The sequence below is a fragment of the Balaenoptera physalus genome (assembly GCF_965194825.1).
Source record: "Balaenoptera physalus genome assembly, chromosome: 14".
In the NCBI taxonomy this organism is placed as follows: domain Eukaryota; kingdom Metazoa; phylum Chordata; class Mammalia; order Artiodactyla; family Balaenopteridae; genus Balaenoptera; species Balaenoptera physalus.
Genome location: NC_138893.1, coordinates 85389276 through 85416707, shown reverse-complemented (window position 1 = coordinate 85416707; position 27432 = coordinate 85389276). Strand labels below are relative to the sequence as shown.

The window sequence follows — 27432 nt, the reverse complement described above, 5'->3', positions numbered from 1 at the left end:
GTAGACTCTGCTTGCAAGGAGCTGAGGGTCTTCTTGCAGAAGGAGCATGTGTGAAAGTCTCACTAACCCTTGCAGCTGGGATAGCTGTCTCCGAAAATGTACGAAGGACAAGGGGAGCTGAGGATCCCACTGCTGGCAGAGATCCAGGAAGGCTTCATGGAAGAAGTGGCATTAGAGCTGTGCCCTGAAGGGGGAGCTGGACACGCAGCTGGGGCCAGGTGCTCCTCCAGATGGAGAGAATAGCCTGGCCGAGGCACAGAGGGAGAACACAGAGTGTGGTGACTGGCAGTGACCCCTTGAGGGAGAGGGTGCAAATTTCAGCAACGTGCCAGAGCTGGGCCAAGGTCTGTTGGCTGTTACCATGCTGGTGAGTCGGGAGATAGGAGAAAGGTGACCTTGATCAACTCTATTCTTCCTCCCCACCCTGATGGGACTGGGGATCTGAGGATCAGGAACCTCAGCTGCCTTTTCTGGAACTCAAAAATAGAGTGAGTGCCCAGTGCTAGTGAAGGTATGGGGAAACTGGCCCTTTCCTTGTTGGAGGAAGTGCAACTTCGGGCACCCTCTTTGGAGAGCAGTTTGTCAACAGCTATAAAAATATGAAAATCTCCCACTTCACACGGTGTATAGACATGGGAACAAGGATATTCATTGTGGCTTCATTCATTAATGCGAAAGGTTTAAAACAAACTAAATGTCCATCAGCAGAGGTTAATTATGGTCCCCCTGAATAGAACACTCCACAGCTACTAAAAAGAGCAAGGCAGCTCTGTGTGTACTGAGATAGAACAATCTTCAGGATACGTTGCCATGAGAAACAGCTAGGAGTAGGATAGCATGAATACCCCTTGATATTTTTTTAAGAGGAGGAAAGAGCTATATGCTATATCCTTACGTGTACCTACAGTACTTCAGGAATTCTTGATTGCCACTGGGCATGTGGGGGCTTGGGTAGAAAGGAGACTCGCTTCCTGCTCTACATCCTCCTGTACAATTATTTACCCTGTCCGTGTATGACTTCCAAAAAGGACAGAATAAAATATAGTTCCTGCTGAATGATTTTTTAAAAAGTATAGGTTGAGGGGACTCAAGACACCTAGCCTCCTGTGGAGGATGCTGGACCACCTGACACGCCGCCATGGGGGTCTCAGGCTGTGCCCCTCTCAGTCCTGCTTGGCTCACCTGCCCCCCCCAACCCCCGGTTCACTCAGGGGGAGCTTTGGGGAGGGACCCAGGGAAGGGCACAAGAATATAATGGCCACAGGGTGGTCTTTTCCCTCCTTCCAAGTAGGGTCCCTGTAAGTGACCGTCCATCCTAGCAGCTTCCCCAGACAGTGGCCTGGATGGTGTGGGCTTTGAAGCGTGGCCATCAGTGGCCCTAACGGTGTGCCTGCAGGCGTCTCCTTACACGCACAAACATCTCTGTGTGTAGTGGTGGTGAATAATCCCCAAATTGTCTTTGATTTCTGCAGTGTATTTCTGTATTTCTATTCAGAGTTGAGTGCGTCTGATTTTATGGGAATTCATAGCAGTTCAAACGAAATCGTGGCACCCTGCTGTGAAAATCTCTCATTCCTGAGAAGCTGAAATGCTCAGGTGTCCCCTCCTGCCCTTTCCCTCCCCCTCTGCTCTGTCCCCCTTCCTGTCCCCTCGCCTGCTGGGACGGAAAGCACTGCCTCTCGGCACGCTGAGTTCACCCTCTGGCCCTGCGTCTCCTGCCTGGGCTGCGGGGAGAGGTGGGAGACGGTGACAGGAGGGCCTGCCTGGGAGCTGAGCCTGGAGTGGGCTGGTTTCCCGGAAGAGGAGAGAGTGCCTTGCTCCGCAGCAACGAGGAGCACGCTTTCTCCTCTGTCCAGGAAGCCAGGCTGCGATGGGCTTCATCTTGGGTTTGGTGCAAAGGCATTTGATGAAACCCCTGCGGATCGGGAGGGGTTTGCAAGGAACCTGGCTCCCTCCAGCCTGGGGAAAGGGGGGGCAGGAAGGAGGGGCCCTCCAAGGTTGGGCCAGGGGCCCCCCTGCAGCAGTTCACAGAGCCCAGTTTGCAGATGTGAGAGCGCGGATGAGTACATTCGGGCACTCGTTTTACTTTTAAATTTCAGGTCCTCCCCCTGACCCCCCACCTGGGGAGACAAGAGCCCTCAGAGAGGGCCAAGCTTCAGACCTGGGCCTGGTCTCCAAGGCCTCGGCTTTAGCCACTCTGTTGCTAATGCGTCTCCGCCGGCGGAGCAGGGGGAAGTCCTCCTGATGATGGGCCTCATTGGACCTCCCCCCCGCGGTGTGGGAAGGTAGCCTGGCTGGGCTGGCAGGGCAGAGAGTCAGGGCCTCAGCACTGGGACCCACTTTCCGGGAGGGAGTGAACTCCTGTCCCTAGAAGGGTCTGAGCAGCTGCAGAGGGGTGCGGTTAACCTGAGGACCAGCCCAGCTCCGAGTGTCTCCTCTGGCATTCAGACCTAGGACCGCGGGCCTCAGCAGAGCATAGGAAGGAACTTTCTAATCAGAGTTGTCTGTCTGTTCACAGGCTGCTGGCAACGTTTTGGTAGGGTGGACACAAGCTAGGTCTCTGATTGTTAAAACATTGAGTGTTTATTATAGAAAATGAGGAAAATGAAAATCGTATATAGAAGAATATAAAATCAGCCATAAACTCACCAGATGAAACCACTGTTTCATGTAGCAGTCCTGTACGTGTGCCCCCCCCCACACACACACTCACACATGTACACAGCCGTACACAATCCTCTGAGCGCTTCCTGTGGACATCCCACAACTGAACCAGTCCCCCTTCGCTGTCTGGGCTGTTCTGCTGTCATAAATAACACAGCAGTGAATGTTCTGTGGCCGAGTGTCCATGCACGGCCATGATGATTTCCTCAGCTAAAGTTCTGGAAGTGGAATTGCTGGGCCACGAGGGTGTACACATCTTCAGGCTCTTCATACAAATTTCAGATATTGATTGATTCTCAGCCAAGTTGCCTCAGCTTGAGGGTGTGGGAGCCCTGGTGATCTCGTCCCTCTGGTGGCTTCAAGTGCTGATGACGCCCGCATTTACATCTCTAGCCCCACCTCAGGCCTGAACTCTAGTTGAGGGTATCCTCCTGCCCCGTCCAGCATTGCTGCTTGGCTGTCAGCAGCCATTCCAAACTCACCGTGCCCCAACCTGCGCTTCTGATCTTGTGCCTCAGCGGGTCCCCCCCGCAGCCTTCCCCTGTCCTGGTTAACCGCAACTCCATCCTTCCAGGTGCTTGGGCCAAAGCCCTCTGCTCAGTTCTTTCTGGCACAGCAATATCCTCTCCAGCAAGAAACCCTCTCAGCTGTACTCTGAAAACGCCCAGAATCTGCCAGATCTCACGCCCGCTACCCCTACCCTGCTGGAGCCCCCAGCACCTCTGGCTTGCATCACTGTGGTAGCCTCCACACCTGTCTGCCCGTATCTGCCCTTGCCTCCTACCTCCTACTGTGAGTCCTCAACTCTGCAGCCAGAGCGCTCCTTTAAACCTTGAGTCACTCTCATCCCTCTTGGCTGTCTGAGGACCACGACTCCCAGTTTACTCACGTCCGTGGTTGACAAGGTGCCCATGGTGGTCCCATTGTTCTCTGCCCTCATCTCTTACAGCTCTCCCCGCTGTGCACCCCGCTTCAGCCACACTGGCCTCCTCGCCGTTCCTCAGGCGTGCTAGCACATCTTGCCTCAGGGCCTTTGCAAAGGCTGTTGCCTCTGTCCAGAAGGCGTTTCTCCCAGATAACCACGTGGCTTGCTCTCTTGCTTCCTCATGTGTTTGTTCATACCTCACCTTCAGTGGTACTCAGACCTCTTGTCCCGCTCCTTCCTTCCTTCCTTAGCACTTACCATCCCGAACACACTGTAGAACTTGTTCACCGACTCTCTGTGTTGGGCTCCCTTAGGCGTGCCAGCTCCCCCTCCGCCAGGTCTTCAGCCTGTTCTCTTCTCTAGGCCGCTGTCTAGCGCAGTGCCTGGCCCACAGCAGGTGATGTCGGGGCAGACATGTGCAATGGGGCCACACCTCTCCGTGTAGCTCATAAGCTCTCTCAGGTGTAGGTGGAGGCTTTGATTTTATTTGGGGGGGAGGTGATTCCTATGTGGGGGTGAGTCCTGGGATGCTGTAATTGTGCCGCCTGCCAGAGCCTCCCCTGCTGGCCCTCAGCCCAGGCCTCCACGAGCAGCAGGTCTTTATGGGCTGATGACAGGACAAGGTGAAGGCCAGTGTGGGCAGGGTTGCTGCCTTGAATCTGGGAAATTCTGTAGTCCACTCCCTCCAGGGACAAAGGTGTTAACCTCTAGGGGATGGTGCTGGAGGAGGCATGGGGAGTGCGGAGGGAGGACTTGGTCACCCCTGACGGTGCATGCATTGTCTTATTGGTACTGGTTCCGGCGCAATGCCTGTCAGATGCCAGCGTGTAAGGGCAGACTAAACAGGAGCCAGCCCTAGTTGTACCTCTTCTTCTGGCACACGCACTCGGCCTTGCTGCTGGCTCCTGTATACTGTGGCTGTGGAGCATGTTGTATTCTCACCCAGGTCTGGCTTAATAGCCTCTGAGTAGATGCAGGGTCCTGCCCAGGGCCTTCCCACCAGGCCCTCAATGTGGGCCTGCCCTGGGGCACGTGTCTGAGCTCAGCAAGGGTTGGGGCTGAGGCTGGGAGACCTTGGGCTTGAGCACTTACTGGCTGTGTGACCTTGGGCAAGTTGTTTAACTTCTCCAAGCCCCAGCATGTAGGACACACTACACACCTCGGTGGCTGGCATGTACTATGTGCTCAGTAAGTGTTAGCAGTATGCATCCTTGAACTCTGTGCAGCTCACATCTCAGCTCCCCTAGAAGGCTCAGGAGTTCTCTCTTTGCATGGCCCTGGGCAGTGACAGGCGCTGTTGCTTTTTGATACCTCACATGCATTGCCAGCCATTCTCATGGCCCTGTATCCTCCCACAGTGCCTGGTTCAGGGCTTGGCATGAAAACGGATGTTGAAGATTGGCAGTCTGAGGGCTTTGGGTCCTGGCTTTGGGTCTTCTTGGCAGTGGGTATGTTTGAGAGATTTCTGGAAAGCTTCCTGTGAGAATGGGTTTTGGGACAGCCGGGTCTAACCCTGCTTGTACCTCTGGGACAGGTCTCTGGCACTTATCCCAGGCCGGACAGGAAGCCCAGCACAGAAGGGTGTATGTCTATGTTTCCTGGTACACTGGGGACAGATGAGGGTCAGTGGGAGCTCAGGCCGAATCCTGAGGATGGCACAGCCTCGCATGGTAGAGAAGGCCATGCAGCTCTGCTGGCCGGGAGGTGGGAAGGCCGTAGGCTGGGGGAACAGCTGTTTCACAGGGCGGAGCGAGGTCAGGCAATCCCGGGGGACCCATGCCGCTCGCTGCAGCCCCAGCACCTAGGGAATGCCAGCAGGCAAAGGCAGCATGTATCGCAACACCTGGCCCGGAGATTGGGGCCCAGGGGCCTCTTCCCATTGCCACTAGCCTCTGTTCTCTCTGGACCTTGCTTTCCTCCTCTTGGCCAAAGGGACCAGAGGAAGAATAAGATCTGGGATCTCCGGGAAAACCCAGTAGTAGGATGGACCCACTTTGTCCTGCCTACTCTGCTTCACCCTTTGGAGCCTGTGTCCCCTTGACCTAGCGTCTGTGCCACCTTGCCCCAAGGCAAGGATGGAGAGTCAGGATGGAACAAAGATTGTCCCTGCTGTTGGATGCTCCAGAGGTGGCCTCTGCCAATCCTGTCAAGTGAGGACTGTGTTTGGCTGCCCTTGACTGACAGAGGGGGGCACTGAGGCAGTGTGAGTGCCTCTGAAGGGGAAACAGACATTTAAGGAGAGAGGATGGGGACAGTGTGCCCAGCAGCGTCAGAGCCGGAGCCAGCTGGTGGAAAGTGAGGTGCATCAGGCACTCGTGTGTGTTGTGCACACATGCTCACTTCTTTGTGTCACATTCATCCTGTGTCTATTGTGTTGTGTATTGTCCGCCTTGAGGGAGGGGCCACGCCTTCCCCTTTCATAGATTAGGAAACGGGGTGGGCAGGGCGGGGCTGGACAGCAGCATGGTGTGATGGAAATAGCGTGGGACTCAGGTCCAATCCTAAGTGACCTCTCTGAGCCTTAATTTCCTCATCTGTAAAATGGGGACAATAATATCTACATTTTAGAGATATTTGGGAAGATTGAATAAAGTCACACCTGTGAAAATCCCAGGCTTCTGGGAGTTGCCTAGTAAGTGTTCATTTTCTTCCTTCCTTTCTTCCGCTGCAAACTTCCTGCAACACCCAGCCGAATGGTGTGCACTCCCAGCTATTTGTGGATGATCTTCTTAGCAGATGTTGTTTAATTCTCATAACAGCTGGTTTCCAAAGGCAGAGGGCTGGAGATTTTTTTTAAAAGTCACTCACTCACTATGAGATGTCAGAGTGTCACTTAATTGCTCTGTGCCTCGGTTTCTCCACTTGTAAATCAGGGATAATGCTTGTGATGCTGGCTAGCTTCTTTGCAGCATACGGTAGGCTAAGGCAAGATAACAGATGGAAAGTGGTTTGAACATTTAGAAAAAGGCGTCATGCTCAACCTCACTGGTAGTTAGGGAAATGCAAATTAAAACAACAAGGCCATTCCATTTTTCATGCTTCCAGTTGGCAGCCATTTAAAAGAGGGATCACTTCCAGGTGGGCACAGAGGCCCTCTCATACACTTCTAGATGGAGTGGGAATTGCCACAGTCTTTACAGAAGGTAATATGACAGTGTCTAAGAGAAGTTTACATACGTGCTCTGTGTTGTATTTAATTGGCCCATTAATGCTACCGTTGGAGAACCAAGATTGAGAGCAAAGTCCCAACACCGTTACATGCAGAGAGATGTCCACGGTGACATTGCCTGTGTGGCAAGAACCTGGAAACGCTCAGATACCCAACAATAGGGGATGTTTGTCTCCATGACGAAACATCCATGCCATGAGCTGTTATCTAGCTCTGAAAATGGAGGAAGTGGATGTGGCAGTGTTGACCTGGAGGGTTGTCTGTGAATTCTTATGACATGAGGAAAGTGAGTTTCTTTTGTGTAGAGGGTGACTTCATCATCCTAAAGAGAAACAGCAGCCACTCCACTCGTATGCATTTGTAATGTGAACATATCTGCTTGGGTGTGGAGAAGGGCCTCGCAGGGTGCACGCCAGGCCCAAGCTGCCCACTCTGGCCATCAGACAGGTCATGTTTGGCTCATGAAAATGGAACTATTTGCCAACATTTAAAAATTGAATTCATGGTAAAAGCCAAATTTCCAGCTTTTCATTGAGAAAAATCAGAAGCTCTGGGCACACTGCGCCCACATTCCCTCTTGGCTGAAATACATCAGCAGCTGCTGCTTTTGGACAGAGTGTGTGGCCTCCAAATGACCATCATTCCCACCATTGGGGTCTCCTCATTTATATGCCCTGCGTGCCCCTGTGACAGGCTGCTGACCTCTGGAAACGCAAGGGGGTGGAAATACAGGGATATGATGGGCATTTGTCTTTTATTACGTGACAACATCTTAGAATCTTTTATTTCCCACATCACTGTTTCATACTTGGTAATTAGAACATTTTCAGTACAGTATTCAAGGAAAACACGAGGGCACCGCGGGCCATTGTCTGTGGTGTGGGACAGGACCCATCCTCCACTTGGCACCGGGCTGGGAGACGGAGTCGGCTCCAGGTCCGGAACCAAGAGATCTGAGCCCTGGGCCCTTTCTGAAGCCCTTGCCCCGAGGTCTTGCAGAGATGTGAAGTCTCTCCACAAAACCCTTTTCTTCAGCTCCCTTCTCCTCCCCAAGGCTTTCCTGATCATTTATTGTTGAGGGAGGTGGCATGTCAACTTGGGTCCAGATGCTGAGCCCACCACTCACTACTTGGGGGTCTCTGAGCAAATTGTTTAACGGCTCTCGGCCTTCAGACCCCACCTTGTGAACCGGGGAGTTATAATGCCTCCCAGGCGAGGTGCACAGTAGGTGCTTCCTGAAGGAGGATGTGTGGGCCCTTGACTAGGCCGTGGGGATGCAGAGGTGAGTGGGCTGTGAGCTGAGACACGGAGGTGAGACAGCGTTAACAGGGCTGACTGTTCAGCGGAAGGCAGGGATCCCCAGCTGAGGAGCGTGGGCCCCTCCCGGTGTCACTGCTGGTCTCCAGGGAAGCCTGCTCTGGAGCTGCTGCAGGCGCAAGAAGGAACCAGAGGGCCGTGGCCCTGCTGTAATGGGGCCGAGCAGGCCACGGCCGTAATGGGAGGGAGCAGCCCTCCCGCCGCCCACCCCCTACCCCCGCCCCACTACACTTAGAGATGGGAGCTTGCTTTGCTGAGCCTCTGGCAGCTGGACCCCAGCTCTCTCTAGAGCTTAGCTAGAGAGAAAAGTCCGGCTTCAGCTTTCCACAGACTTGCTGGGGGGCCCTGGTCAGGTTACCTCCCTTCTCTGTGCCTCTTTGGACACCATAGCCTGGTGGCTCCTTTCATAGCCAAGGTTATGAGATGATACTGCAGATATAAAAACAGGAAAAGCCATGTTCATTGGGCACTTTGGCTGGGGGCGGGGGGGCTGCCGACCCGCTCTGAGACCCCTGTCTTCCTGCTCAGCACCCACCTCCTGACTCTGTCCCCACTAACCAGGTTCCCCCGCTCTTCGGGGATGCTGGCCTGGAGGATAGAGGCAGCAGCCCCTCCCTCTGCCCCCTGAGCCCCGCGTGTGTCACAAACCTGTGCCTGTGCCCCCGAGCCCTGCCCACAAGCCGTGCGGCCGGCCTCCACGAGGGCACAGAGGGGACTGTTGCCCCTGCCCTCAGCCCAGTCGTGCCTCAGCACTGGACGATGGCAGAACCCCAGGGTACAGACCCTCTCTTCTTCCCCATGTGCCCCCCCACCACCAGTCTGCACTGATTCTCTCTCCTCCCTTCTCAGGCCCAGTTCGCCCCGAGCTGCAGGGGTGAGGCAGTGCTGCTCAGCCTGCAAGAGCAGGCGCTCCAATAGGACGTTTCTCACCCTCCCCTCCTTTTGTCCCCAGGAGCCATGAGGTGCCACGTCGCCTCCAGCTGCCTCGTGGTCTGGCTTTCTGTGCTGATCTCTGGATGCTGTGGTAAGTTCAATCCTCCACCTTCTCTCCCCGCAGCGAGCGTGGGAGGCCGGGCTGGACGGTGTGTGGTTGGCGTCTGTGCTCTGGGACTCTCAAGACCCTGCCTTGCCGTGTGTGCGACTGGGCACTCGCTTCCCTTTCTGGGCCTCAGTTGCTTCTGCAGCCCTCACAGGGCTGAAAACACCAGCCATCCCCAGGGCCTGGGACACATGAGGGAAGGGGAGGAGCCTTGAGAAATAATTGAGCTCTAAGGGGAGACATCTATGACCGTGAACTGTCCTTCTTCTGGGATGTGGGGACTGGCCCCAGTCCTAGTCCGTTTCACAGTTGTCTTCTGAGCACCTACTGTGTGACACTGTGTGCCCTACTGCGTCCAACTCTGGGGGTATGGAAGAAATGACATTCTCGGGCGCTCAGGGGCTCACCAGGGAGAAAGACGCAGATAGGATTGCTCTAAGCAGGGTGGGTAAAGTGGTAATAAAGGATGTACGGAGCTCCAGAGAAGCCCATCAGAAGAAAAGATTAATTGAACTTGTGGGCACAGGAGAGACCCAGCCAGAAGGGAGATGTTTCATCTGGGCTCTGAAGACTGAGAAGTCGTTTTAAAGGGGGGAGAGGGAAGAAGGGAATCCTGGAGGAGGGAACAGCCTGAGCGAGGGTGTGGCTGCCAGGAGTCTTTCTTCTCTGCAGGGGGCGGGCAGCCCTCCTTCCCCTGGCCTTGTAGCAGCCAGGTCAGTGCCAGCTTTAGTGCCCACGGAGGAGGCCAGGAAAGGCCTGGGCATTTGCCTCTCCTGGACAGCGGGAGCGAAGCAGCTCTGGTCTGCACGAAGGAAGGCCAGGACAGCAGGCACAGCTGGCTCGGTGTCCCACGGGACCAGGGTGTCCTCAGGGAAGAGCTATGGGCAGAGCGTGCCTGGCGACACAGGCAAACATATTCCTGAGGGGCGTCGGCTCCTTCTCTCACTCCAGGGAGCCGGGAGCCTCTGGAGGAAACCAGAGCTTCATGCTTGGCGGACTGCTGCTGGCATCCTGCTGCCCGAGAGTCCCTTGAAGGTCCTGTCTCCTGGCTTCCATGCTGGGAGGGATCTCTGCTGGAATGCCCCTGTGATGGGGAGCTCACTCCCATCCAAGCAGCGCAGGGTTATGGCACAGCCTCAAAGACTCTCAGGGGCAGAGCCAGAAGGGGTCTCAGACCCTCTTTCCACTCCTGGCCCACTTTACAAAGGAGAAACTTGACCCCTGGAGAAGCAGCTGGCCCAGGGTCGTACAGCGCAGGGCCCAGCTAGGCCTCCATCCAGGTCTCTGTACTCCCGCTCCTCTCTGCCCCATTCGGGGAGGGCTCAGTGAGGGGCACCTGAGACCCTCAGCTCTGACCCTCTGGGTTTGCTGTTGGTGTCCCCGGACTCCTCAGGGACTCTGTGACCTTGGACACTCATGCCCTCCCCCGCCCTCCCCGTTAAAAAGAAATAAAACAGGTGCTAACAGCTTGGCTGCCTTCCTAGAAGAGGTGCAGTCTCCCCTTGAGCTCTCTAGATCAAAGGCGGCTCATGCATCCAAATTGCAGCAGCCATCGTAACAGTGGTGCTGTGCACAGGTCACCTCTGCCAGGGAGGCAGGGGGAGGGGCAGTGAGGGCTTTTTGTCCTCATCTTGAGGCTGGGAAATGGTGGCCAGAGAGGTAGAGCGATTTGCCCAGGCCACACAGCAGCGAGTGGCAGGGCGTACAAGGCCGCACCCCTGGTCGCTGCTCTGTGCTCCCCGTCCTGTGCACCTTCCCTGTCATGAGTTGGGGGCGGGGTCTAGGGCTGTGCCCAGCATGGACCGCAGTAAGAACCACTGTGCCTTCAGGGGCCTGGGCAGGTGGGCCTGGGCTGGGCTCGGGCTTTTCTGGTTCCAGTCCGGGCTCTGCCACTTGCCAGTGTCCTTCAAGCCCTGAGAGGAATCCCCTGTCCCATCCCACGGTTCTGAGTGAAGTCTGTGCTTCCTGGTCTGGTGGATGCCTTGTCCTTCCCACATCACGTGCCTTGACGGCTCCGCTCCTCCACATCTGCCCAGCTTTGCTTCCTTCCGGGATCTTTCCCTTCCTCGCCGCGTGTGGAAGGCCTGTCATCCAGCACCGCAGCTTGAGTCTGCCTTCTCTGTGAGCCTCCCCCTCTCCCTTCTCCTCTCAGGCCTGTGGTGGTTAAAAGTTTGATTCTTGTTTGGGTGTTTGAAATAAATATTTAAAGCTGGTGGACCCACATCTACTTTGTAGGGAAGGGTAAGTGTGAGTGGGCCAGGGGGAGAAGGTGTCCAGGGCAGAACAAACAGTAGGCGCCAAAGCAGGGAATGAGCATGTGTGGGGCGGGGACAGAGGGGTGCATCGTGGGTGCGGGCAGCTGGACTCTCGTTCCTTCACAGAAGTCGCCCGTTGTCCCCTCCCCTCGCACGGGCACTCACGTTCCCACTTGGCCGGAGGCCTCACAGCTCCTGAGGCAGCAGTTTGCCTCTGGAGGACACAGCCTTCATGCCTTAAAAGTGTCTTTTAAGAGAACAGGCGACCTGTGGGCACCCCCCCTTTCCCACCCTCCCATCACCCTCCCAGTCCCCACTGGCAGCCCAAGGCCACTGGGCTTCCTAGGGTGGGAGCCTATTCCCAGATCATGGTCCTGCTTGGTATGTGGCAGGCGATGTACGTCCCCGAGGCTCTGCCCAACCTCCCGTGCAGAGGTCTCAGTGGCAGATTATCGGCAGGTCCTGTAAAACAAAATTTGAAAACAAACGATGCTGCTGCAGGTGACGTTTTTTCTGGCTGGTTTCCTTCCCACTGCCCCAGCCTGAGCCCATGCCGAATTCCCTGGTCACCCCTGAGCCTTCTACCCTGGCTCAGCTGCTTTCTGTAAGGGAGCTCAAGGCCCCCAGCAGGGATCCAAAGCCTCCCCCTCTGGCTGAGCAGGCAGCACTGTCATTAATACCAATATTAATAATAGCTACCATTTATCGAGTGCTTGCTGTGTGCGGGAGCATGGCGCTAAGTGCTTTATGTATGTAATCTCATTTAATCCTCAACACAGCCAAGAAGTAAGTCCTATTGTTATCGCTATTTTACACCTGAGTAAACTGAGGCATGGGGAGGTCATATGACTAGAAAGAGGCACAGAGAGACTACAAACAAAGGTGAAGTCCTTGACCACTGGCCTCTTTCTGAGGCTTTTGTGTGTGCGAGGAGCCCCAGGTTCCTCATATGAGAGGGTGGAAGGGTGTGGGCGAGTGCATATGTGTAGTTGTGGTGGTCAGGGAGGGCTTCCTGGAAGAAGGGACATCTAAGGCAAAACTTGAAAGATAAATAGGAATTTGGCAATTGAAGGCAAAAGGGCCAGCAGTCCTGGCCAGGAGGGGAGAGAGAGGCTACAGTGCTTGCAGAACCAGAAATGACATCAGCTTGGGTGCCTGAGCAGAGGGGGTGGGGGTGGAGATTCCATTACTTCTGCCTGCTCCCCACTAGGAGGTCTCCAGCAATGAGGGAAGTACTAGCCTCTGTGTTCTTGAGCCTGGCCCAAGCTCTGAGGGAGCCAGGTCAGCAGAAATGAGGGAGGGGAGGGCTGCAGCCCACCCATGTTCAGGGCCCCTGGAAGACCCAGCAGGAGCTGCTTACGTGTGTGCTACACGATGTCGGCCCCATGTGAGACCGACCAGCCCCCCATCCCTGGTTGGTAGGGGCAGAGGGGGAAGTGCCCTCATTTGCCTCCTTCTGGTGTGTTTTCCAGTACAACAACCAGTTCTCCAACTCTCCAGACACCGACTGTGTGTCCAACAATTCAATTCAATTCTGATGCTATCTACCCAGAGTTAGTGCCAGATTCCACAGATTTAAGGGATCAGCTCTACTTTAGATGCTAGTGGTGAGTCCCAGACCACCTGTACTTCTGACCAACTGGCTATAAATCAGGGCTTCCTACTACCCTTTCTCAGGTTCAGTTAGCTAGAATGACTCACAGAACTCAGGGAAATACTTTACTTACATTTACTGGTTGAATATAAAAGATACAACTCAGGAACAGCCAGATGGAAGAGATGCACAGGGCAAGCTATGGGGGTGGGGGTGGGGTCGGGTGGAGCTTCCATGCCTCTCCAGGTGTGCCATCCTCCCAGCACATGGATGTGTTCACCAACTTGGGAGCTCATCAAATATTGGAAATCTCCAGCTCCCCTCCCCTCCCTAGAGGTTGGAGGTGGGCTGAAAGTTCCCCATCTAATCACTTGGTCTTTCCGGTGATCAGCCCCTTCCTGAGGCTCTCTGTAGAGGCCCCACTCTAAGTCTCCTCACTGGGAAAAAGGGAACCCTCCTACCCTGTTGGTGGGAATGTGAATTGGTGCAGCTACTATGAAGAACAGTATGGAGGTTCCTTAAAAAACTAAAAATAGAGTTACCATATCATCCAGCAATCCCACTCCTGGGCATATATCCAGAGAAAACTCTAATTTGAAAAGATACTTGCACCCCAGTGTTCGTAGCAGCACTATTTACAATAATCAAGACATGGAAGCAACCTAAATGTCTATCAACATATGAATGCGTAAAGAAGATGTGGCATGTATACGCAATGGGATACTACTTAGCCATAAAAAAGAATGAAATAATGCCATTTGCAGCTACATGGATGGACCTAGAGATTATCATACTAAGTGAAGTAAGTCAAACAGAGAAAGACAAATACCAATGGTATTGCTTACATGTGGAATATAAAATATGACACAAATGAACTTATTTACAAAACGGAAACAGACTCATGGACATAGAAAACAAACTTATGGTTACCAAAGGGGAAAGGAGGGGGTGGGGAATTAGGAGTTTGGGATTCGCAGATACAAATTACTATATATAAAATAAACAAGGTCCTACTGTAGAGCACAGGGAGCTATGTTTAATATCTTTGAATAAACTATATATAGTGGAAAAGAATATGAAAAATAATATATTTATATGTATGTATAACTGAATCACTTTGCTGTACACCAGAAATTAACACAACATTAAATTAACTATACTTCAATGAAAATTTTTTTTTTAATTTAAAGATAAAAAATAAATCACCTCATTGACATAAAGTTGGGTGTGGTCAAGGGGGCTCCTTATGGATAACAAAAGACCCTCCTATCACTCTGGAAATTCCAAGGAGTTTTGAAGCTCTGTGCCAGGACCTGGGGGCAGAGACCGAATATATTTCATATTATACCACACTACTGAAGGCCTCTGGGGGGTTGGCTAGAGGAAGCCAGCCTTGGGGAGGCTTTGTGTGGGGGACTTGTGATATGGGGGACTCTTCATAGATGTGAAATTCCTCAGCCCATGACGGTATCATGCTGTCCCCTTCCAGAGCCAGCCCCCAACCTGAGGCTGTCACAGAGTGGTACAGGGTTACCTGCACAGGCTTCCAGGTCTGGGTTCCAGTACGGCCCATGCCACCCTTACTAACTGTGTGACCCTGGGCAAGTTACTAGTTACCCCCTCAAAGCCTCATTTTCCTCAATAGTAAAATGCGGATGTGACAGCACATGTTGGACCATGAGGATTGATGGAGATGGTATAAGCGGCTGGTACAGAGGAGGGTTCCATAGATGGCAGCTATTATTATTGTTGTTGTTGTAATTATTGTTATTAATCACATGGCATCAGCTGGCCATTCCTTCACACAACAAATAGCTGCTGAGGGCCTTCTAAGTGCCAAGTCCTGTTCTGGGCACCTGGGTTGCAGCGTGTAACACAGCAGACAGCCCTTGTCCTTGCCAAGCTCCCAGTCTGTCTACAGCTGGGAGGCCCAGTAGGAATACAATGTGAGCCACATGTGTGGCCTTAAATTTTCTAAGAGGCGCATTAGAACAGAAACGGGTGAAACTCATAATGTATTTGACTTAATCCAGTATAGCTACAATCTTATCATTTCCACGTCATCAATATAAAAGTTGAATGAGATATTTCACACCCACTTTTTCGTACAACATCTTCAAAATCCTGTGTGTATTTTATACTTCAGCACATCCTAGTGTGGACCAGGTCTCAATAGCCACACGTGGCTCATGGCCTCACTGACCGAACGACCTGACAGCCTTCTGCCTGCCTACTGGCATTACTCCCCATTTGCCTCGAGGCAGAACAGCGAGCTGCCAAGGTCCTGGAAAGGTGGCTGCAGCACTGGATGCAGGTTCAGTGCCCACTGGAGCCCCTACTCTGTGTGCCTTGCAGAACGCATGGAGCTGGCACGAGGGTACTTGACTGATGCTCTTGTCCTCTAACTTCCAGGCCAGGTGAACCGACTGCCCTTCTTCACCAACCACTTCTTTGATACATACCTGCTGATCAGCGAGGATACGCCTGTGGGTGAGTTGGCGCAAGGGCTGGTGGGCAGGCCGGGTGGCGTGAGGTGGACTCCTTTCCCACAAGTGAAAGGGATCTTAGAGATTGAGCTGATCTTCCCCTGTTATTGGAAACTCTTCCATGGGGTCCCTGATGGGTGTTCGTGTGGCCTCTGCTTGGTTGCCTCCAAGGATGGGACACTCACTACTTCCTGTGGTGGCCTATTCCAAAAGAGAGGAGTTCTTAGTGTCAAAGAGTTTATCACATTGAGCCCAAGTTGCTTGACTTTCACTTCTGCACTAATTTTGTCCTACAAAATGGCTTGTTCCTCTTCCTTGTGAAAATTTGAAGATGAAAGCTCTTGTAGAGTTGGTTTTGTAGCCTTTTGCACTTTTCCGTGATTACTGAGTTTTCTGCACTGAGTATGCCTGTTGTTTTGTCATTAGAAAAAATATTATCTAGGAAGTGATCACGAGCATCCTGGTGCCCGCTTATCACCACCCGCCCCCAGCTTGAGTCACCTCATCACCCAGGTCTATCCTCACGAGCCCCTCCCGAGGGCCTGGCTCCTACACCTGCAGCTGGAGGTCGGCATGCATAGTCCCATGGCCTTAGCTCAGCTCTAGGGACCCTAAAGCTTCTCAGGAAATGAGGTTGAATTGAACAAACCCATCTTGCAGCTGTGCTGATGGGAAGGCACTAGTTCTTGTGAGCACGCAGGAAAACAACGCCAGGAGGTGCCACTCACCTCCACCAGCACTCCCTCTTGTGTCCTCTCATTCTTGTCCGTGTCATTTTTGAGAAAGTGCTTGTAATCTGGGGCTTCTTACACTCAGGTCTGCCTGCTTCCTGGGTATCAGGGTGGGGCTGTGCGCCAGAAGCAGCATGCATCGGCAGCCAGCATGGTGCGTCTTTCTGGAGCATCACTTATACTTGAAAGTGAAGCAGGATGGCTTGGAGAGGGGAGGGCTGTGAAGATACTTAACTAATAGGTCATTTAAAGCACTCTTTCATATATGTAAAACCAAACATAGATGCAAAATCCTTCAAAGAAAATCTCTGCTTGAAGAGGGGAGCCTCAGTGGGCCCCAGACTCTCCCCTGCTGTTTGCAGGGGCATGCGAGAAGCCCCCTGCAGAGGTCTTTCCTTCCACTCTTCCTTTTGTTGTGGGTAGGTGCTGGGCACAGCAGGTGTTCTGACTATTGTGGGGATTGTCCCCATGGCCCAGTGACACTCTGTGTCTAGGGCTGTGGGGACCCACTGTGTAGAAAGTGACCACTCTTTTGACGATTAGCAGCCCCACACATCAGCATTGTGAGGCTGGATTTGGGGATTGGTGTTTGGGCATCTGGGTGTTTGAAGTGTCCAGGAAGGAGGCAGATTGCCTCTCTGGAATGTTCTTCCAGAGGCTTAGCTCACCTTCTGAGGGGTGGAGAGGATGGCCGGCAGTCCCCTGGGGACCCTGCTGAGCTGGTTCCTCCCTTCTGAGTTGGGTCAGGGGGTGGTGTTTGTGGGCTCCTAGATTCTTCCTGGCTCCTCCGCAGGCCCAGACCTGGCGTGGGGCTGGCACGGAGCCAGCAGAGAGGGGCCCAGTGCCTGTGGATCCGAAAAAGATGAATGTTAGCAGCGTTTATCACCACTAGGGGTTCTGCTCTTTCCAGTTCATTCATCAGTTTATCAGATATAGATGGGGTGCCCCCTGTGCCAGGCCTGGGTGCTGTGGATTCAGAGAGGAATTTGACGGAGGGATAAAGAAGTCAGCGTCGCGGGTAATAGAGGCTAGGTCGGCTGTCCGGTTCAGCCCCAGTGGGGATTGAAGGGGGACGAGTCGTGCCTCTGGGGGCAGGGCAGAGCAGCAGGAAGCAGGAGAGGTTAGGGGGAGGTGGTGGCCCTTGAGCAGAGTCCTGAACAGGTCCTTTCCATTGCTTCACACACTATTTCCTGTGGCTGCTTTTTATAAGCGTCTGTTTGAACCTCATCCTCCTGGAGGTTCCTTTGTGGTGGAGGCAATATATCTGGGACAGGCAGGCCCCTGAGGCAGAGGTGTGCCCAGCCACTCACTGAGCGGGGCTGCTGGCAGGGAGAGGCGAAGCCCCCTCAGGTGAGCGGCGCCAGCCCCGTCACCCCATCTGTGGCCCTGCCTTGCCCCGCTCCGCCCTGAGGGTGGGGTTCTCAGAGGCCTGTGCTGCAGGGAGGGTGACGGGGTTGGGTGGGGTGGCTATTGCTCGGCCAGTGCTGGTAGTGGTACGCCCTGGGCTGGACGCCCCCAGTGAGTCCTCCAGCAGGCCTTGCTCCAGTTACCTTTGGCTCTGGCTCTTGATTGTCTTTTGCAAACGCGGGCATCAACTGGCCTCCAGGAGTAACTCCCAGGACTCAGCCCCATTATGGCTGTGTTTGGTAGTCACAGCGGGGGTGTCCATCTGATGCAATGGGGGTTGATCCCTGGCTCTGGGAGGTCACAGGAATGAGAGAGGGTTCAGTGAGCTGGAAGACAGCTCTGCTCATCTGTCTGGGCAGGGGCCAGTGGTGAGCTGGACCGCACCCTCCTGGCCTCCTCCCTTCCTTTTGCATCAGGATGGGGCAGCACAGCTCTGCCCTGAAAGTCATGAGCCCAGTTTCTGTTCCTTGCTGTGTGGAGTTGGGCACAGTGCCTCACCTCTCTGGGCCTCTATCTCCCCATCTCACCAATGAGAGGGCATTGGAAAGATGGGCCCAGTGGCCTTGAGCTGGGGCAGTCCTGCTAGCCCAGGGTGTCACATCTCTGGGCCCTCAGATAACACAGCCCTGGAAACCTCCACTGAGTGCTGTCACCTACTTGCCCTGGGCCATTCAGAGGGTGCATATGGACTCACGTGGACAAAGCAGGGTGCAGACCTCTGACCAGCAGTGGCCAGGGTGAGGGTAAGGGTGGAAACAGCTTGTCAAGGAGACTGGCCCTTTGCCTGCCATGTGGAATGGGGTGGCCTAGAGACTTGACTTTGAGGCTTGCCTCTCACTAACCCTTTGCTCTCTGAATCTCAGTGCTCCAAACTGTAAAATGGGATGGAATAGTCTCCCTTCTGGATTGTTGGGCTGTATACATACACTATAGTTAACTCCAAAGCTTCCACACCTAGAATGCTTTGTTGTTACACAAAAGAGAACTTATGTGTGTCCCAGGGATGGCTGGTTGGACTGTCCTGCCAGCCACGGGCTTGCAAGGGGGACAGACAGGCACATAGGTGAGCTGGGTCCAGTGGGGTGGTTGGTACCAGTGGCTAGAGCCAGAGACCAAACTAGTCTGAAAATGTCAGCTTACCAGAGGAGGAGGTCAGAGCTGCGGACAGACCAAACTTCCAGCTCTGGGACAGATTATCCGGCTTCTGTTTGGACCCTCCAATGAAGGGGAACTCATGATCTTACCAGGCTGCTCATTTCTGTGCTGTGGGGATAGTTCTGGGAATGAAAAAGTCTTCCTAATGTTACTATGAAACCTGTCCCTGCAACTACTACCCACTGAACCTAATTTTGACCACTGGAGCCTTACAGAATAATAATGATAACATAACATATGATTTACTATATATATATATATATATATATATAAAATATATATTATTATACTAACAATGTTTACTGAGTGCTTGAGGCAGTGTCGTAAGTGTTTTAATTCGTTTTTAAATTCCTTTTAAGAACGGAAGGTAGAGTTTGACTACAGGCTCTGTCAGAATGTAGTTTCTGTGAGTGTGCTCTCCTGGGTTAGAGATTGGGACTTTCATTCACCCCAAACCTTCTGAGCCTTTCCATTTTTCATGCTCTTGCCGCAGTTTCCGACCGCGGGCCAGCGGCCACGTGCTGGGGAGCGGAATGGGAGGGCACGGCCCAGCCATCTGAAATCCCGTGCGGAGGCTGCATGTTCCATCTCTATCTCCTCCTATCTCAGCTTCCAATTCCCTCTGCGTGATGTTCTTTTTGTAGACCATCTCCCAGCTGGAAAAGACAGAAGCCAAATGAAGTCATTAAGTAGCTCTGCCTTCCCCTGGCCTGTTAACATCCGGGTCCCCCTTGTCCCTGTTTGTCTTCTCCAGACGTGAACCTCCGTCACTGGCAGCAGAGTCCGGCCTGGGCGGGGCAGAGCAAGAGCACAGTGAAGACTTGATGCCTGGTCAGGCTGGCTGGCACAGCCCACACCTCGGCCCTGGCTGTCGGCAGCGAATGGCCTCATGTCACCTTTAGGATGAGGGACAGGGTGCAGGGATGCTGTCTCCGATCGCCCTCCCCAATCCACTCCAAACACTCCACCAATATTGCTCATGTCGAGATCACCGACCACCTCCCTGTGGCTAAAGCTGACCGTTAATCCTCAGGCCTTGTGGCCTTTCAGCAGTTATCTTTATTTCCTCCAGGACATCACCTCTGGCTGTGCTGTCTCAGTCTCCTTTGCCTGTTCCTCCACCTCTCCAGGACCTCTTGGCACTGGAGGGCCCCAGGGCCCAGCTCCTCTATCTCTTCTCCATGCTCTCACTCCCGTGCCATGCCTAGTCTGGCAGCTCTGGGTACTACCTGTGTGCTGACAGCCCTGAGGCTTCTACCTTCTGCCTAGGCCTCCTCGCACCAGAGATTCTAGACTCATATACCACCTCTCCATCCATTTCCACGTGGATGTCTAAAGGGTTCTCAACCTCAGTCTAAAGCCGAACTCCCAATCTTCCCTGCAAACCCCTGCTTCCCTGCAGCCGTTCCCATCTCAGTTAGTTGCAACTCCATCCTTCCAGTTGCTCAGACTAGCAACTTGGGGTCTTCCCTGACTCTTCCCTTTCCCCCCTCCACCTCATATCCAGTTCATCAGGAAATCCTTTTGGCTTGATCTTCAAAATATTTCCAGAATCTTCTCACCGCTTCACCTCCTACCACCACAGGCCAAGTCTGGATTATCCCAACAGCTTCCCGATGGTCTCAGCGGTCCCCCTGCTCCCTCTGCCCTGCTGCAGCCTTTCTCACCCTCCCAGCCAAGTGGTCCTTTTCAACCTGAGACAGAGCCTGTCACAAGGTCAGCTCAAGTCCCTCCACCCACCTGGAATGTCAACCGTGTTCTTAAATGGCATCGAGGCTGTTTGCAGTCCAGGCCCTGCTACCACTCAGACTTCACCTCCTTCCCCACACCCCCAGCTCGCTCCACTCCAGCCGCACCAGTCACCCTGCAGTTCCTTGAGCATGAAAGGCGAGTTCCTACCTCTTGCTCTTTGCGGTTGCTGCTCCTTTTTCCTGGAACGCGATGAACCTCCGTTGGTCAGTCAAGTCGGTTCACATGCCACCGCCTCTATGTGGCCTTCCTGGCTTTCTCCAGGCGGGGTTCAAGGGCTGCTTCCTTTGCTTCCTCCTTCTCTATTAGTCCCAGTCGCAGTGCTGTTATTACTCAGCTGCTCATCTGTCTCCCCTGTTGCCCTGTGAATGCTTCCAGGTGCCTGGGCCATCTCTATGTCCCCTGGGCACCCCCCACTCCCCGTGCCTGGCTCATGCCTGGGAATTGAGGTGCCTTGGGGGAGGAGTGAAGTCTGGAGTTTGTGAGTGCGGGGGGAACCTTCCAAGGCAGGGGCTGGGGCTGGCTCCATGCCGGCTCGCCATCCTTCTGGAGTCTCAGGCCAGGCGCCCCTTCCCCAGGGTGTCAGGAGCGAGGTGTTGGTGATGACAGGGATGGCTGCCCAGGGAGAGCGCCCAGGAGAGCATGTCTCCCAGATGGCACAGATGCTGTTTGTGCCTGCGCTTGTGAATGGCAAAGCCCACACCGTGCGAGGGTCATGTTTTTAATCACCCCAGCTGCCTGCCCACCCCAGGCTGTAAGTGGCATATTTGCTGGGGACCCTCGGGGCACCGAGCCCTGGCTGGCCTCTAGGGAGGGACACAGAAGCAGCAGCATGAAACCTGGCTTGGAGGCACCGAGCTGACTTAGGAGTTCTGAGGGGGTGGAGGGCATCTAGTCCGTCTACCTTGGCTGCCACCCCAGTCCTCACTCATCAGGTCCTGGAGGGGGACAGTGTCCCTTGGGGCTGGGTCCCAAGGTCACTCCTCCTATCCCAATTCTAAATACCCCCAGTCCAAGGCCTCCCAAGTGCCTAGAGGAAGGAGTGAGAGCTCTTTATCGTGGCATGTCACCTACCACTCCTCACCTGCTCCCCATCGCGGGGACCCGCTCAGCACCCCAACACCTCACCTCTATCTCACCGCCACACCCCCACCCATGCTGTCCCTTCGGCAGGGAGTACCCTTTCCCCTTCCCTACCTGGTGAATCCCTACTCATCTTTCGAGGTGTAGCTCAGATGTCACCTGCCCTGGGAGGGGCCGTAGCCTCCGCCATCCCCCACCCTCTGTTTGCTTTGAATTCACCTCTGTGAAAGCTCTTAGCAAGTCCTATCATGGTTATTTGTGTGTAACTCCCCATCGGCTGTTCATTTTTACTTATTATCTTAATTAATATCAACGTTACAATTAATTATCATTTTGGTATTTATGTATAATATAAGATTGTAGAGCGATACTATTAGCTAGCGTTTATTGACTGCCAGCCTCCGACCAGAGCCTCACAGTGAATCCCAGAGAAGTGGCGTCATGTCCACCGTACAGCCCAGCAAGCTGAGCCTCCTGGCACATGTCCTCTGTGCCAAGCACAGTGCTTGGTACAAAGTGGGCCTCAACAGTTGCTGGTCGGATGAGTAGAGGGATGAAGGAAGAATGAAAGGCTGAGTGGATGTTGAATGTCTTGCCGATTCCCGTCCCCTTGGCTCCTGGTCCCTCTATGTGTCGCCAAGGTGGGTGCTCATGGAGCCGACTTCCCCAGGCAGACCCTCCCAGACCTCCAAAGCGTCTTGAGCCACAATTCAGGTGATGATGCCCACACTAATCACCTACACAGCTAAATTAGTCTTGTCAGGAGCCATTAAGGCAGGAGCTCGGGATTCATTAGGATGCATCAGGCCCAGGCAGCGCCTGGCACCACTGCCAGACGGCTCTGATTAATTTCTCTGCAAACTCCATCAATGCCCAGCTGTTTCGTCTGGACCCAGCGAGAGCAATTTTCAGGTGGGCTGACCCGCATCGGCGGTCTCAGTAGACGGAGGAGCTGTGTGCCTGCAAGCACGCAGAGAACTCCCCGCGGGGGGCGGGCCCCGCTGGGCGCAGCGTGGGAGATGCGGGGGTGCTGACGTGAATGGCGGGCGCGTGGGCAGCACACACTCAGGGATGGCATGACGTCCAGGCATGAGGCTCTGGAGCAGATATGAAGAGGGGAGGGTTAGAGGGGAATCTGGGAGGGGGTTGGGTCTCTCCTGGACCATTCTCTGTACCTGGTGTCCCCCAGGAGGGGCTATTTATCCTACCCTGTATCCCTCTTCCCTTGTCTCAATAAAGGGAAGAAATCATCTCTCAGGAGAGGATGGAGAACCACAGGATGAGAATGATTTTTTCCTTAACCGGAGTGTTCCTTAGGACCACCACAGGGAAGAGGGGGTCATTGTCCCACAAAGCAGTTCCCTGGCAAGGGCTGGTGGCAAAACTACAGGAATTGAGGGACGTGGATATGAGGAGTCCAGTGGGGGTGGTTCCCAAACATCAGCTGGGTGTGTGCTCTGAGCATGGTTTGGGCTTTTCCGCCTGCCACCTGTACAGAGGCATAGTAGCTCAGTAACTAATAACAATATAGACAAAATTAGAGTGCCTGAGACAATAATAAGTGCTAAGGAGAAATAACCATCTGTGGTTGAAGTTAAAGTCAGAGGTACACAGTGATAACAGCCTGTATTCCTCACCTTCACTTTTACCCCCCACCCAAGGATCCTCAGAGGGCCTGCAATGAACAACTAGGGCCTCCTATAGGACAATTTGATGATCACTAGTCAAACACTCCCACTTTACAGATGGGGAAACTGAGGCCCAAGTGGGGAGCTTGCCCAAGGGCCTTAGAGAGTTACTGTTGGATTCCTGCCCTAACTTCTCACACCATCTGCAAAAGAAATTCAAGAGGGCTCTGCCCATGCAGGTATGCGGTTCCTCTGGGCGTAGGGAAGAAGGGGCATCCTCCTGGGTTGGTGGGCGGTGAGCTTGGGACTTGATGTTTAGAGAAAGGGCTCCAGGTGTCTCAGAGCTGCCACAATCTGGGGTTGGAGTGCTTAGGGAAGGGAAGTGAGGGTAGCCCAGAGGCTTCCTAAAGCTGTCAGTACTGGGTGAGGTTTTGGAGGAAGGAGGTGATCTAGTATCTGTCCAGGTGATCAGATGCTGGGACCAGCTGGTCTGGGGCCCTGGCTTCCTGGTGACCTCACAGAGCAGGGATTTTACTCTTCCTTCTGGGAGGTGGGGGATGACTCACAGGACTTCTGGAAGGGCCTGGATGCCTCTGTGGCCTTGCTTCCTTTCTGCCTTTCTCCAGGTCAGCATCGGCCCTCAAAGGGGGTTATAGGACAGATTAGTACCCTTTTGGGGGGTGCTGGGCTGTAGCCTCTCCAAGAGGCCCCTGCCTGGGCACATCTGGAGCCTGTGGCAGCCCCAGCTGTGGACTGCCTCTCGATACATGGGTGGAGGTAGGGCGGGTGTTTTGGATGCGGCCATAATATCACTAATGATAACGATGATGTGCCACATGTTGTGCAGGCAGGCATTAATGGTCTGCACTGCACACCTGTGCCAGGCTGTGCTTGGGGGCAGTGTAGGGACACACACATTAAAGACAACTGGGAAAATGGCAACTATATTTACACACTTACTCTGTGTCTAGGTAAGCTCTTCATACACATTGCTTCACTGAATCCTTGTAGCAGACCGAGAAAGTGGGCTTTATAATCCCCATTTTACAGATGAGAAGGCAGAGGCTCAGAGAGAGTGAGTAATTTGCACAGGGTCACAGAGCTTATATAGGATAGAAATGGGCCCGAACCCAGTGCTGCCTGACCCCAAAGCCTGTGCAACTTAACCACAACTTTGGGATTCTGTGTGTGGGTCATGGCTTTTAAGGAGCCCCGGTTTGGAGTGGAGAAGAGGATGTATGGTAAATGCCCAGCCCACCCCAGGCAAGTGGGAGGTGTGAGCTCCAGGGTGCTGCTAATGCTCAGGCGAGGAAAGACTTCATTCTGGGCGTGGAGAGGGGGAGGTTCATAGTGGAGGTGTCGCTGAGTGACTGGGTTTACACGCAGAAGCCACAGGAACAGCATTTCAGAAGGCCGTGGACCAGGCCCACCAGCAGTGGGGTGAGCAGCTTGTGTTGTATCTTGGATGGTAGAAATAGGTTGTTGTAGTTAAAAATAAAAATAATAGTAGTAATCATTTAGTACTTGCGGTTTACTAGTTAGGTTACCTGAATGATCTCATTGAATCCTTACAGCAATGATGGGAAGTCTGCTCTATCATGGTCCCCATATTACAGGCTCAGAGAGCTCAATCAAGCTGCCCAAGCGCCCACGGGATTTGAATCCCAAGAATTCAGTCTTCAACATCCACACTCTTACTACCCCACTCCGCCACCCCTCAGGATTTTTGAGGGCCTTTCCTCAATCTGTCACCCAGGAAAGGGTCTCAGTGACCAAGGGTGCACACCAGCGAGGAGCTGGATGAAGGGGCAGCTTCTCCCAGAGAGGGGAGAGTGGCCAGCACAGCTTGGAGCACAGGCCCTGGACTCGGGCAGGAGCCTAGGTCCCAGGACTGACTCTGCTCCCATGCCGCTGTGTGAGCTTGGGCAAGTCGATTTCCCTGTTCGGGCCTTGCTTCCCCAGTTATTCCGAATATGCTAGTGCTTGCTGGACATACTGTGCAGAGTTGTAAATATTGCTGAGAAATGACTGGGGAAATAGATGAGAGTGTGAGATTAACCAGGTTGCTTGCTCCTGGGCCCACGGCCTTTTCCGGTGATCAGCAGTTAAGGAGGTGGGGGCTTCAGCCAGCTGTGCTATGGCCAGGCAGCAGGCACCCCCTTTAGGGGGGCTAGGGGGCTGGCAGATGAGCCTGGCTCAGCTGTGTCACTGGGCGAGGATGTGCTGAGCTTGCAGCCAGCCAGGAACACTTGGGCTCTCTGGGAACCAGCCGAAGGTGTGATTTACAAGAGCTGAAAATCCTCCAGCTGGCTGGGGAGACGGTGGCAGGCAGAGCCGACTTTGAACTTGTCATCACTCCCCTCACCCTGACTGTTCTTTACATGGCTCAGGGGACCTGTGAGCCTGACTGTCCAGCTACAACTTAGTCCGGAATAGGAGATCAAGTCTCTGTGTCAGCCCTGGACTTGGGTTTGGACACAGGAAAGTTGTCCTTTGGTGTAAGGATCTCCCTGACAGTCCCCTCATCTGGGTGCCATCCCCTTCCTCCTCTCCCCCATCCGGGCACAGGGCACCAAGCACTGGCAGGGGAGGCACAAGGCCTGGGTTCTAATCCCAGCTGTACCTCTTGTTAACTCTGTAACCACAGGCAAGTCCCTTAGCCTCTCTGAGCCTCTTTTTTCCTCCTCTGGAAATGGGGCTGATCATACTTGCCCAGCTGACTTCACAGGAAGCTTTAAGAAAGAGCTTTGAAAACTAAATTGCCATGTAAATGGCAGACTTTGTTTTTATTGAGGTATTTGTCTTGAAGTGCCTCCTCTTCCAAGAAGCCCTGCATTGCATCTGGAACAAGTGTGGACTGTTATCACCGGCTACTTAAATCTCTCTATGCCTCAGTTTACTTGGTTGGAAAATGGGGGTGATGGTCACACAGTGTATACTCATAGGCTTAAATAAGTTAATTAACTTTGGACATTAAGAAATGTGGTTGGCACTAATATATGCTAACCATTTTTGTTGTCATTGAGTAGTGTTTTTCCCAACTAGGAGAGAAGTAGCTTGGGGACAAGAACGATACCCTTAAGTGGCCAAAGCCCACTGTGCCCAACACATAAATATTTGGTGTGGTTTATGTGTTACTCTTCCAAGGGCATTTTCGCTTTGCAGGTGAGAGAGGCCCAGAGGTCCCGGGTCCCACCTCCCAGCGTGACCAGGCATGCACTCGGCACAGCTGTCTGCCAACAGGTAGTGCAGGCACAGGGTGGGCCCTTGCAGCGGTGGGCGCTCCCCATCTCATCGGCTAGTGAGCACACCTTCCTGCTCATGGGCTGTCTGCCTCCTCCCGATGCTCCTTCGGTCCCCCTGTGCCCAGAGTTCCCTGCAGTCAGCCTGTCCCTCTTCACATGACGCTGTCCAGGGTCTGAAGACAGAAGCCTGCCCCTGAATGTGCTCTGTTTTACTCTGGAGGTCCTGGCTCCTGTAGTCAGCCCTCAGACTCAGGACAGACTTTCCCACCTGCTCCCTCCTGGTCACCCTCCTATGTGCCACGTGCTGTGCCCAAGGGTTTTGCATGCCTTGCTCATTTAATCCTCACAGCTCCCTATGAAGGAGGTGGTTATTCAGCGCATTTTACAGATGAGGAAACTGAGGCTTAGAGAGATTGTCACCTGCCCAAGTCATTAAGTGAGCTGGATTCAAGCCCAGGTCTTTCTCCCTCCACAACCAGAACTCTAGCCTCTTTACAGGTGGGTAGATCAGGGTAAGCGAAGAGGAGAACCTTCTAGCCCTGGGGTAGAACAAAGGCCTCTCCCACCATCTGTGGTCTCTCTTCAGCTTCCTCACTCTGCCCTCATACTACAGTGGATGGAGGGGATGAGAGCCTCAAACTCTGGTCCCCTCTGGCCCCTTCCCTTGAGTGAGTGAGGGGGTCTTCCTTGGCCACCTCTCTCTGTCCCCACATCCTGGTGTCATGGCGCTGCCCATGGGCCCTCCTTTCCTGGGCTCTCTTGGCAGCAGGAGTGTGTGCGATGGCAGCCCTAGCACTTCCTAGGATTGATTTGGCCTTTGGAAGGATAATTCAAGATGAATATGCTGGCGTCCAACCGGAGTGAGATGGAGGGATTATTGAGTGTTGAAGCTGCTTCGCTGCATCAGCTGCTTTATGAGCTCTCCAGAGAACCCTATGCCAGGGATAACTCAGCCCTGACGGGCAGGGAGGCAGCGTTTGGGTGA

The 27432-nt window shown here is 53.7% G+C and overlaps 1 protein-coding gene across 1 annotated transcript in view; it reads left to right on the top strand.

The window, feature by feature from the left end:
* The window catches only part of CDH23 (cadherin related 23), a 452316-nt gene that overhangs the window by 42671 nt on the left and 382213 nt on the right, over window positions 1-27432 (top strand). Inside the window, exons 2-3 of the mRNA XM_082424358.1 lie at window positions 9028-9099; window positions 15376-15453. Of these exons, the coding sequence (XP_082280484.1) occupies window positions 9028-9099; window positions 15376-15453 (150 nt within the window). The remainder of the gene's footprint in view (window positions 1-9027; window positions 9100-15375; window positions 15454-27432) is intronic.